This window comes from Mandrillus leucophaeus, unplaced genomic scaffold (assembly GCF_000951045.1).
Source record: "Mandrillus leucophaeus isolate KB7577 unplaced genomic scaffold, Mleu.le_1.0 Scaffold339, whole genome shotgun sequence".
Lineage (NCBI taxonomy): Eukaryota > Metazoa > Chordata > Mammalia > Primates > Cercopithecidae > Mandrillus > Mandrillus leucophaeus.
The window spans coordinates 3,572,475-3,584,796 of NW_012103576.1; the positions used below are offsets into that span (position 1 = coordinate 3,572,475).

Here is a 12,322-nt window from a genome sequence, read left to right on the forward strand (position 1 = left end):
TTTTAGTAGAGACGGGGTTTCACCGTGTTAGCCAGGATGGTCTCGATTTCCTGACCTCGTGATCCGCCCGTCTCGGCCTCGCAAAGTGCTGGGATTACAGGCTTGAGCCACCGCGCCCGGCCTCGACAGGCTATTCTGACAGTGTAAGTTTCCTGTACATATCATGACAGCTACCATTTATTGAACGCCTACCATGTGTCAGCCATATACACTATCTCCTTTAAATCTCCACTGAACGACTCCTGTGAGGTCGGGACTCTTATTGCCATTTTATAGGTGAAGAAAAAGACCCAAATTGGCTAAGTTGCTTGTCCAAAGTCACTGCACAGCTAGTTAGGGGCGGAGCTGGAATTCATTTTCAAGTTTGGCTGACTCCAAAGTCTCTGCTAGATCAGGCCATATACTCTCCAGCCTCCTGACAATTTTATGAACTCTCTGGACGAACATCCCTGTTTCCTATTCTGTCTCTTCCCAATTAGGCCAAGAAGGGAACTCACTGCACAGTTGTTGGCTGACCAGGTGACTGAATGGCTGAGGGGTTTCATCCCACTTTAGATTAAGACTTCTCAGGCCTGGAGCGGAGATTGGTGCCTGGCTTGGGCTGGGGCCTGGTAAACCCACCTTGGGTATCACTTCATAGATCCCATACATGGTATAGCTGGTCCCGATCCAGATCCTCACATCTCCCAATGCGTAGGCCTGGATGCTGTCACGAACTTGACTGTAATCCTCGATTTGCACACACATGGGGCCTGTGCAACTGGAGTTCAGATAGCTCAAGGTTTCAGAGCTAAAGCGACTCTTGTTTGCAAACAACCTGGGTGGGGCGGGAAGGCAAGGAGGGTCCTGAGCATCTGTTAAGAATGCAAAGGACCAGAGGCAGTCACAGTCCCTTTGTTCCTGGAGGTCAAAGGAAGCCAGCCCCAGGGAGCCAAGCAGGCCAGATTTGGGATACAACAGGGACAGAGTTTTAAAGAGTCAGGAAAAGCCAACGGGGGTTTTCTAAAGGGTTGTGCTGGGGCAGGCACCAAGCTGATGGGCAACCAGAGGGCTGTACATTAAGGCAGGATCAGTGGTGGGGCATCGAGAGGGTGGAAGTTGGAGGAAGTCCACGACAGCAAACTAAGGAAAAGCCATACCTGATAGAAGAGTCTGTGAGCAGTGTGTAGGAATAGAAGAAGGGGTTATAGGGGATGTCACTGGCTCGAAGGTTGAAGAGCCCTGGGAAGAGAATTGACAAGGACTATTTAATGCTGATCTGCCTGAGGCAAGCTTTTCTTTTCTTTTTTTCTTTCCTCCCTTCCTCCCTTCCTTCCTTCCTTCCTTCTTTCCTTCCTTCCTTCCTTCCTTCCTTCCTTCCTTCCTTCCTTCCTTCCTCCCTCCCTCCCTCCCTTCCTTCCTTTTTTTTGACAGTATCTTGCTCTGTCGCCCAGGCTGGAGTGCAGTGGCAAGATCTCACTGCAACCTCCACCTCCCAGGTTCAAGCAAGTCTCCTGCCTCACCCACCCAAGTAGCTGGGATTACAGGTGCCCCCCACCACGCCCAACTAATTTTTGTATTTTTAATAGAGGCGGGGTTTCAACATGTTGGTCAGACTGGTCTTGAACTCCTGACTTCAGATGATCCGCCCGCCTTGGCCTCCCAAAGTGCTGGGATTACAGGCGTGAATCACCGTGCCTGGCCTGAGGCAAGCATTTCTGACACTTTTGCCCTACGGTTTCTTTTGGCCCCCAAAGATTACCAGCAACATGTTTGCATCATCTACCCCTGCATGTTACTCAATCTTTTTTTTTTTTTTTTTTTGGGAGGGGGGCGGTCTTTGAGATGCTGTTGAGAGTTATGGCTCTTTCCTCCCAGAAAAATGCAGATACTTAGCAGTCAGCACACAGTTCCAGTGGGTCCCTGGAATATCTGAAGCCCAGCCATAGGGATCAGACAAGAAGTCCTGAGCCATACCAGAAAGAGTAGGGTCCCACTGGGTGCTAAAGCTGGGAGTGTGAGTGCCCTGGGGTAGTGGCTAAGTTGTTGGGAGGCATTTGCTGGTCCTCCTCCCCTTAATGAGACGGAAGCACTTTGCTGCCATGGTCAGTTCATTCCTCTGGTGGCCTGTGGGCTGGTACCGGCTTGCTCAGGGCTACCTTGTGTCCTTTTTCTGCAGCCATGAGCTCCTGCCCCCTTACCCTTCTTGGTTCTCACGGGCTGTGGCCATGGAGTTCTGAAGAACTGGTGGGCACACGGTTATTTGGGGAGGAGCTAGCTTTGTGCTACAGGGCCTGGGAGGCTTGGGGCATTGGGGAGACCCAGGCGGCTACCCATGTCAGCAAATCCACACTCACAGGCCGTCTCCTCAAGCGCCGACAGAAGGACGGCAGTTGGGGCCTTCTGATGCTTCTGCATCTGACTTCGGACGCCAGATACTTTCTCCTGCCAAGTGCTCCCTAGAAGCAAAGGAGCCCAAAGAAAGTGTAAGTGACAGACCTTGGCTTTGGCACTTGGTTCCTGGAAGGTCAGCCTTAGAGTAACAGTTTTGCATCCTCTTCAAAAGCAGCAGAACCCTTTCCTCAAACAAACTCTTAATGACACGGGCCCTGCACCAAGATGGGGCTCAAATCCTGGCTTTGCCATTACTGGATGGGTGATCTTGGGCAAATTACTTAACCCCTCTGTGTCTCATTTTGCACATCTGTAAAATGGGGATGAAGTATAATAAGTATCTGCCTCAACAGGGTTGCTATGAGGATGGAATGAATTAATATTTGTAAAGGACACTCAATGGTATCTTGAGATGTAGTAACTCTTGTATCTTTCTGATTAATAAATAAGCATGTAGACTGAGATCAGTAGAGCAGTTCTAGTTGAAGGACAAAGGGGTAGGGCTGGGGCCATGTTTAACCTTCTCCTCTGCGGTAACTGTAGTATTTACTAAGCCACGGGTACTGGTCTAAGTACTCCATGTGCATTGTTCTAATGCTTACCCGTCCCATTTTACAGATAAGGAAACTGAGGCTTCAGAGAGGTAAAGTGATTGTCTAGGGTTTCATGGATGCAAGACGTGGAGCTGGGATTTGAACTCTGGTCTGTCTGACTGCATGGTCCACGCTCTTAATCTGTACAGACACTACTGTCTTGATAACATCGTCAGTCTCCAAATCTGTCCTTAAACTCTGTGTCACAGCACCGTCCTTTCTCAGATGCTTATATCCAGGTTCTAGGACTTTAGTTTTCATCTTCTGTCCCTGCCCCCTGCAAGGTATTCAAAGAATCTACACCAGGCAGGACTAGGAGTTTGCTGGCCGAAGGCCATAAAGAGTCCTAGTTGGGTTAAGATATGAGCGTAAATAACTTAATGACGTGAAAAATATTTCTTGTAAACCGGTAAAACTATTCAACAATGACCAAAGCTTTGGGTACAATACATTTTGCAGGTTTATTTTACTACATATTTACACATAATTTATGTTATGTGTAAAATACACATAGCATAAAACGTATCATTTTAACCTTTTGAAAGTGCACAATTCAGTGGCTTTCAGTACACTCACAATGTTGTGCAACCATCGCCACGATCTAATTCTAGAACATTTTCATCATCCCCAAAGGAAACCCTGTGCTCACTAAGGAGTCACTCCCTATCCCCCCTCCCCTGAGCCCCAGGAAACCACTAATTTATTTTCTGTCTCTATGGATTTGCCAATGCTGGATATTTCATACAAATGGAATTGTACAATTCCATTGAGAAGGCCAGGGCTTCTCTGACTGGCTTCTTTCACTTGCAATTATGTTTTCAAGGTTCAGGAATATGATACCTTTCTGAGAAACCAAATGAACCCAAATTTCAACGGTCTGGTGCATACAGGTATCTTTGAGTAGCGAACTTTTCATGTTCTGCCCTTTGCACTCTCCTTTCTCCTTTAAAACCTGCAAGTGGCTGGAAAGTCTCTCTCGTCTCTATAAGCTTATTGAAGCTGAACTCTGTTCTTTAGCTTCCAAACTCAAGCTCCAGGTGCCTTTTTCTTGAAGACTGACAGTGTGCGATGACTCGGCATCCCCTCACTTTTGGGAAGTGACAAAACCCTTCCAGCCCCAGAAAGGTTTTTCTGTTTTTTCTCCTCTCCTTCCCGACATAACTTTGACTTTCTTTATCTGAATAAGATGAGTTTTATTTATGATTTAACAGTCTTGGATAGCAAGTTTCTTTTAAAATGGTGTCAAGATGCAGAAAGAATGATTCTACAATTTACATCAGAACAGATAAAGAAAAATGGACACAATTTTCACTTGTTGCATCATGGCTGCTATTTTGAAATCTCCCTTCTGCTTTATTGGCTCCTTTCTAAATGAGAAATTGTGTGGACTTGCATGTGGAAAGGGATCTCTTGGCTTGATCACTGTTACTAGGAATCCAAGTTCATTGGCTCATTCAGAATTCCCAGGGAGATAGGAGTGGTTGGTGGCCAAGATACTGATTCATAATCAGTAGCCCGGTCCTGGTCAGGACTTTAGTTACGACTTACAGGAATCTTACAACATACTGTTCTTTTGTGATGTATTTAGATAGTGTCAACAGGGTCAAGGTTATTGATGTTATATTTTTCTAACTTTCCTGATTGGTCCAGCAAAACCTGAACTGTCATCTGTGCTACAGAATGACTCTGAACTTAGTTATTTACTTATTCTGTCCACTCCTGGCCCACCTGACCCCAGCCATCTCACAAATCTAAATTCTTCATCACAAGAGGGTCACAAGTAAAGGTCTGAATGATTCATTATGAATCAGTCTCCGCCACCAGACAAGCAAATCATATCATGCTTTTTTATCTCTCTTGAAAGGGGTTGGATATTTCCTCTCATCTTTCTCTGTTTTCCTTCTTTCCTCCCTTCCTACTCCATCTTGCTTCAAATCCTAACATTCTTTAATCCAACATTTTCTAAGTATGGTCGGAGGACATTTTGATTCAGACTCCTCAAGGGGAGGGGGCCCTGAAATCTGCATTTTAAACAAGCATCCCAGGTGACTCATGTGCATGCTAAGGTTTGCAAACCACTGCTTTGGTACCTCTGATAATGAAGTTCGCCACCTACGGAATAGCAGCCGGGACTTGCGTTGCTACAAGTTGGGAAGGAAACTGGGCTTACTGAATCACCTGTGAATGCCTCCTGCAGGGCATAGATGGGTTGATTTGGAACAGGTGGCCTTTCTGATCCCCACACCAGGTCCACAAGGTTGGTTGTGATGGACACCAGCTGTCTGTTAGAGCCTTGGAGGGCCAGATTATAACTCTCCCAGGTGTCTGCAGAGACAGGAAGGAGTCACTTGTCCCTTGCCCATTTACACCTCAGGAAAAAATTGTGATTCAAGCAAAGTTAGTCCTGGTTCCCTTTGCCTCCATTTTCAGCCCAGCTGCCCTGAGCCTGCCCCAGCAGCCTGCCCCCCCCATCCCCCGGCATGTGTGCCCATGCTGGGGTATGTTTCTCATCCTCTTTCTGCTTTCCAAGCCTAATGCCCTGAGCCTACTCGAACACTGACTGCCACAAATTGGCTAAGCTTGTCTTTTACATTGCCAGTGGCTGTGGGTGGTCCTTCTTTTGGGCACTAATTATTTTATCAGGGCTTCAATGTCACAGTCCAAAGGAATGGTGATGTTCTGGCCATTGGACAGGCTGGCAAAGAAGCCAGTTCTAAAGCACAAGCCTTTCAGTACATATTCATAAGGACTCCCCTTTGGGAGAACGGGCTGGCCAGCTGTCTGGGGCCCCAGAACTCAGAAAGTTGTATTCTCAGGGGCCTTTTTTTTTTTTTTTTTTTTTAAAAAAAAACAACTCAGAGGCCCTCCCAACTCTTTTGACCCTTCTAAGCTACCTTCCAGAAGAGGGTTACCATGTGATTCCAGCACCGTCATTGGCAGGGTTCCAGGGCACAGAGGATGGTTCTGAGTTCAAACACATTCTGCCTATTCATCCACTGGATCTTTAATGATTCACTGAGTCTTCTAGGTTGGGTCTCTGCACTCATGGATTTTAAAATATTTGTACTGATTCTTTTAAATGTATTTTAATTACACAATTCCATGAATACATCCTCATTGCAAAACATTCTGCAACTACAATTTCAAATGCTCTATCTTTATAGTCCCACCGCCCCTCCTTCTACCAAGGTCCATTTCTTTATATCCCAGGAAAGCTAAGTCACCCTTGTTGGCATGGACAAATTCAGGGACTGAGGGAAGACCATACCAATGGACAAGAGGAAGGGGTCAAAGCCCACACACCCTCCAGCAGGAATCTCGGTGAGGAGCCAGGTGACAATAGGAGTGGTGCCAACTGAAAGAAAGATAGGAAGGAATGCAGAGGTCACCCCCAGGGCCAGCCCAAGGCCCTGCAGCCAGGGGTTCTGTCTGATGGTCCTACCACGTGTGTCTTCCTTGAGATCAGCCTCGAAGGTCAGTGATGGCCTCAAATTTCCTAAGCTCCCCATAGGGACCCAGCATGGTCCTACATGCATGCTCTCACCTATATCTTCCTGAACCTAGTCCAGGTCCCAAGACTTGGGGGACAAATCCATGCGGCCTTCTACCTTCCTTATGGAGCTCCCAGTTGCAGTCCATCTGCCGCTCAGCCTGAGTCCAGTAGCGACTGTCGGTCCAGACAGCTGCTTTCTTCATGGTCACCACTGCAGTTCCTGGGGCAGAACAGAGAAGCTTGCAGGTGAGGGTGAAGGGGAGGAACGTGGCATTAGCTGATGGATGTGCAATGCAGTGCTGGCTCTGAGAATGCCACGAGGGGCCTCTGGAAAGAGATTCTGTCCTCCATTGGAAGGAAGTGAGGAAGGAGATGTTAAAAAGAGCTATGGGGGGAGCTGGCAGAAAGGTGTCCTGAATCAGGCACCTCTGCTTTGTGTCGAGGGCTGCTTGTGGACTTTCAGCAGAAGTGAGGTCAACTTTTGGCTGCAAGTAGGCGCTCTCAGGAAAGATGGGGCTCAGCGTAAAGACTCGGTGGCTGATCGGGACGCTAAGGCAGAGGCTCAGCTGAGGACTGGTGGGGAAGAATAATCCAGAGATTTTGGCAAAGGGAAAAAGAGCCTATGATGCACGAGGCAGGGTAGTTTGAAGCCCAAGGAGGAACGTTTGAGGATCAGAAAAGGAAACTTGGATTTCATTCAATGGGCCAGGATCACGGTGCGAGGCCCCTTCAGACACTGTGATCTCATCAAGGGCTTCTGTTTGTGTCTCATTTGGCCGTGTGAAGTGATGTTGTCCGTAAAGCAACTGGCAAAGGAAAGCTTTGTCCCCAAATGAGCCCTCATGTGAAGGGAATCGGCAGATTCTTAGTGGTTAGAGGTAGAAGTAGCAACTATTCAGAAATGGAGCCCAGGAGTGCCAGACTGGGCCTGGCTGCAGCAGAGGTAATGAGCATGGGAAGGCAGCCTCTGCCTCATTTCTACACAGAAAATGGCTGGTGGGCTATGAGATATGTGCCCTGGGGAATATGATGACTTTGGGCTAGTGGAGGGAGACAGAGAGAGTAGAAGGGTTTTCTCTACAGTAGGTTCTGGGGTCCCAGATGCTGAGACACTAGCCACATTAGGTCCTCTGTGACCACCTCTGGATCTACCAACAAAAGCAATGGGGCTGGGTAATGATTGTCACCTGCAGACCCTGTAAAGCCTGTAATCCACGCACGCCTCTCGTCATGTTGGCCGATGTACTCGTTCTAGGAAATCAACAACACCATCATTAGCCTTTTTCGTGGTGTCAGATCCCACATGAAAGGCCCCCAACCACATCCCAGTTATTTCTGTCTGTCAGCTCCAACCCCTTGTCAGCTACAAGCCCAAGCACACCAAGTGCCTCTTCCAGGAAGCCCTCTGTAACTCTCCCAGCCTTCAATATCTTCCCTTCCTTTGAGCAACCGTAACTTTTGCAATTCAACACCCCCTGCCCCGCCCCATCCACACTGGACTCAGTGCAACACTGGACTGTTCTGCAAAGGAGCCTTGTTGCCCTGCCCTGCAAATTCTATGCAGTCTAGGGTCCTGTCTTTTGGTTCGTTTGGGATTTCCCCTCCAGCTAACCCTTCTCCCTCCTGAGTCAAGCACAGTAGACTGGGAACATCATAACTTCTGCAAAGGGCTTTACATTATCATATTTTGATCCTCATAATCCTTGGAGATAGATCTCATTACAGACCCATTTCTCTTTGCAGAAGAGGAAACTGAGGCTCAGGGAAGTTCAGACACTTACCCAACATTCTTAGCCCTTCCCAGCATGTAGGAAAACTAATTCAAACAAGCTCATTGACACTGAAAATGCCCTCTCTCCCAAATGGGCTGGTGTTGGAAAGGTGGATGGTATGGAGGGTGGAGCTAGTGATGGGAAACGGTGGGATGGGTGCCCCCCTCCACAATCAACCCCGTACTCCCATAACCCAGGATTTTGGATCATTTTGCCACTCCATTCCACAGAGTATGGGAAGGCCTGGGCCGGAAGGGAGCTTAGAGTTCTTCCAGTCCAATTTCCAGCCCACCTTCTAACCTCCTAGGGCAGGGATACCCTAAACATTCATTCTGGATCTGCCTTCTAGGAATTGATGAAAATTGATTCTGAAGTTGTTTATAGTTTAATTTCTTGAGGTTAAGGAGGTTTGGCAATGTCTCCCTGCCTATGTAGAAGGATACATTCTTTCAGTTGCCCTAAAACTACCATGTCCGTGCTCTCCACTTCCCTCCCTTTGCCCGTCAGATCCTTTCTCTGCCTTCATCTTCTGAGTTTTAACAGCTACTGTTTGTGGTCTCTGACCCAGGGTATCAGAGAGGGCAAGGGGGAGAGAAGCTGTCTCTTACCATGTGAGCATCCGTGTCTGGGATGATGTAGGCCGAGAGATTCTGGGTCTGCATCTGCTGGCGGAGGGCTGTGAGTGACACTGTGGTGTTGACCACAGTAACTGGAAGGTACTGACAGATGACAAGAAGATATCGAGACACAAACAAACAGATACATATGTTGCTTAAAGAAAATCACACATGGGCCCCTGGCCTCCAGAAGAACCCCCAGCCTCTCCTGAAGCAGGGGTTGGGGAAAGTTAGGCTGACCTGGCTTGGGAAGGGTTGGGGCGGCAACTGATGTTACCGCTTAGTCTAGATAAAGATGCCTGGGCTGGGTGGAGATGGAGGTGTTGAAGAGTTTGGAAAGGGACCCCTTGTGACAGTAACGGGACCTGAGTCTGGGATGCGGGTGTGGGTGAGAACTGCAGGGGTCTGAGCTCTGGCACTGGGCCAGGCCATGCAGATGGTCCTTCTTTGGCTACCTGGGGTAGGGTTGCCAGATTAGTAAATAAAAATACAGGACACTCACCTAGTTATGTTTGCATTTCAAATAAACAATGTATAATGTTTTAATGTAATACTTACATTAAAACGTGCACAATTTGGGGCATACTTGCAGTAAATTCTTATTTGTTATCTAAAATTCAAACGTAACTGGGTGTCCTGTATTTTATCTGGCAACCTTCCCTTGGCAGGGCTTTTTCAGGTTGCCACCCACTGGTCCCAAATGGCAGAGGAGAGTGAATGAATGCCCCCAACAGTTTGAGATATTGCCCAGAAAGACCCTTTCCAGACCAGTTCTCTATTTCTTTACAGGTCGTTTTAGCTTTAAAACGAAAAGCATGTTTTCGTTTGTGCTGTTTTGCTTTCTACTCCACAATATATCCATGTTTGTTTTAACATAAAAGTAATGTGGTTTGCCCACCCACCTGCCTGCCCTAGGGGGTCCCATAAAGTTGATATTGCTAGCAGATGTACTGCGTTTTTCCCATGGCTTACAGTGCTGCTGGCATGCCTACCCCTTAGCCCCTACTCTGATTGTAGAAAGAATCACTCTGCTCCCCAGCTAGGAAGCTGACTACTCAAGCCCCTTCTGCGGGACCTTTTCCTCATCTTCACACCCTAGGCCTCCCTCTCTTGCCCTTCCTTTGGCTTTTCTTTGGTTTTGGTTTTGTTTTGTTTTGTTTTTGAGACAGTCTCGCTCTGTTGCCCAGACTGGAGTGTAGTGGCACGATCTCGGCTCCCTGCAACCTCTGCTTCCTGGGTTCAAGCAATTCTTCCGCCTCAGCCTCCCAAGTAGTGGGGATTACAGGGACCCGCCACCATGCCTAGCTCATTTTTTTTTATTTTTAGTAGAGACGGGTTTCACCATGTTGCCCAGGCTGGTCTCGAACTCTTGACCTCAGGTGATTCACCCGACTTGGCCTCCCAAAGTGCTGGGATTACAGGTGTCAGCCACAGTGCCCAGCCTCCGTTGGCTCTTCTAACCCCTGTCTTCCTCCCTCTTCCCTTCTGTGCTTCTCCTTTTGCTGTCACTCTAGAATTTGTCTTTTTTTCCTCCCATCTTCCTAGCCTCTGCCTGGCCTCAGCCAAAGGCCAGCTAGGGCCCTCCTGCCCTCCTCCCACCTCCTAGCGGGGTTTCCCAGACCCAGATCAGCACGGAAGCAGATAACCTGCTGCGGGGAATGAGTGGGAGGGAGGGGAGGGCACTGATGTGGAGGGGAGGGAGTGGAAGGGGTAGGGGCCCCAGAGTCCGGAAATCAGGAGAAAGCCTGATAGGGGGAGGGGCTACCAACTGAGCGAATGGGGGATGGAGAAGACGATAGGGCACAGCGGGGGTGCCTCGATGCAGGGGTGAGTGGGGCAGGGTGGCGGGGAGGTGCGCTGGGGGGGAGGGGGCTTGTGCGCGGGGCGGGAGCGGGGGCGGGGGCTACTCACAGGAGGGTTGGTGGAACAGTTTCTCACATCCTGCCCTCCAAGATCCGCTGGCTTTGGGTGGCCCCAGGCACAAGCTAGAAGCCCGGAGAGAAACCCAGGGTCATTTGGGAACCAGCTAGTTACTAGAGAGGGAAGGACCTCAGCCCGCCCCGCAGGGCCTCCGTCCTTTGAAACGCACGAAGCTGGCCAGCTCTACTTGAGGATAAAAATAATCACATTTCATAGGAAATCAGGTTGAATTGGATAGCACCCTGGGTCACAATCAAAGAAATCTGTTTCATAGACAAGTGATTGCCACTTTTGGATGGGTTTTAGTGCTCATTAAATCAATTTTTCTTCTAATCTAATTGGGTCTTTTCAGGGTTTAGTGAAGTGGAAAAGTTGTGTGTAAATTAAATTTTTGTTATCAAATTTTCTTTGAAATGCTCTAGAGGATCACACTAAATAATCACCCCACCTTCATTTTAGCCTTTTATAAATCTAATTGTATAATACACTGGGTTGACTTCAATTCAAGGCCTGCTTGCACTGTTTCTTATAGTCCAAATCTTTGCCTATCATTCCAGGCTCATTTTCAATATATTAGACAGAAATCCCAGTCTTCCATGGTGGGGAAAGGTGGTTTAATTAGCATTTAAAGACACCCTACTATGTGCCAGATACTGAACGCAGCAATTCACCTACAGTATCTCATTTGATATTTGTGACATCCCTATGAGGTGGAAATTATTGTTCAGTTTCTGCAGAGGAGCAAGTCAAGGCCCAGAGAGATCTGGTAACTTGTCTAACTTGTGCCACCAGCAGTCAGTGGTAGAACAGGGATTTGAACCCAGGCCATCTTAATACAAAAGAGGTGAGTGTCCTTTCTGTCCTCCCACTCTGCCAAGTATGAGAGGTGGGCCTGGAAAGGGTGATGCCACAGAAGGGACAGAGTATATGGAGATCTAGTTTCCAGTTAGGGCTTTGCCCCAAATTTAGAGTGACTCAAGAGTGACCCCCCCAATATTGAGCAAACATCTAAGCGCCTACTGTGTGCCAGGCACTGGACTAAGTTCTCCAGGCTCTGGACCTCTGGAAAGGAGGGGCTTGAATTAGACAAAGTCCCTTCCTGCCCTGAAAGCCCAGTGGTCTCTGATAGTCCTTGCCTCTAACCCCTCTGTCTTTTAGGGAGGGATTTCCCTAGAGGGTAATGGGGCCCTGAGTGTGGGGAGACGTTACACTCCCCCTGGCCTCACCCCTTTTTTTTTTTGAGACAGAGTCTCTCTCTGTCACCCAGGCTGGAGTGCAGTGGGGCGATTTCAGCTCACTGCAACCTCTGCCTCCCGGGTTCAAGCGATTCTCCTGCTTCGGCCTCCCAAGTAGCTAGGACTACAGGCATGCACCCACCGCACCCAGCTAATTTTTGTATTTTTAGTAGAGATGGGGTTTCACTATATTGGCCAGGCTGGTCTCAAACTCCTGACCTCAAGTGATCCACCTGCCTCGGCCTCCCAAAGTGTTGGGATTACAGGCGTGAGTCACTGCACCCAACACCCCTCCGCACCTTTTTTTTTTTTTTTTTTT

General features: G+C 48.3%; 1 protein-coding gene across 1 annotated transcript in view; it reads right to left on the minus strand.

Annotated features, from left to right (window-relative positions):
* Nucleotides 1-12,322, minus strand: part of XPNPEP2 (X-prolyl aminopeptidase (aminopeptidase P) 2, membrane-bound) — a 35,589-nt gene that overhangs the window by 21,535 nt on the left and 1,732 nt on the right. Inside the window, exons 2-10 of the mRNA XM_011988847.1 lie at nucleotides 10,760-10,833; nucleotides 8,840-8,950; nucleotides 7,647-7,710; nucleotides 6,575-6,679; nucleotides 6,235-6,321; nucleotides 5,145-5,291; nucleotides 2,337-2,438; nucleotides 1,140-1,221; nucleotides 564-817 (exon numbers count right to left, since the gene is read on the minus strand). Coding sequence (XP_011844237.1) covers nucleotides 564-817; nucleotides 1,140-1,221; nucleotides 2,337-2,438; nucleotides 5,145-5,291; nucleotides 6,235-6,321; nucleotides 6,575-6,679; nucleotides 7,647-7,710; nucleotides 8,840-8,950; nucleotides 10,760-10,833 — 1,026 coding nt within the window. The remainder of the gene's footprint in view (nucleotides 1-563; nucleotides 818-1,139; nucleotides 1,222-2,336; nucleotides 2,439-5,144; nucleotides 5,292-6,234; nucleotides 6,322-6,574; nucleotides 6,680-7,646; nucleotides 7,711-8,839; nucleotides 8,951-10,759; nucleotides 10,834-12,322) is intronic.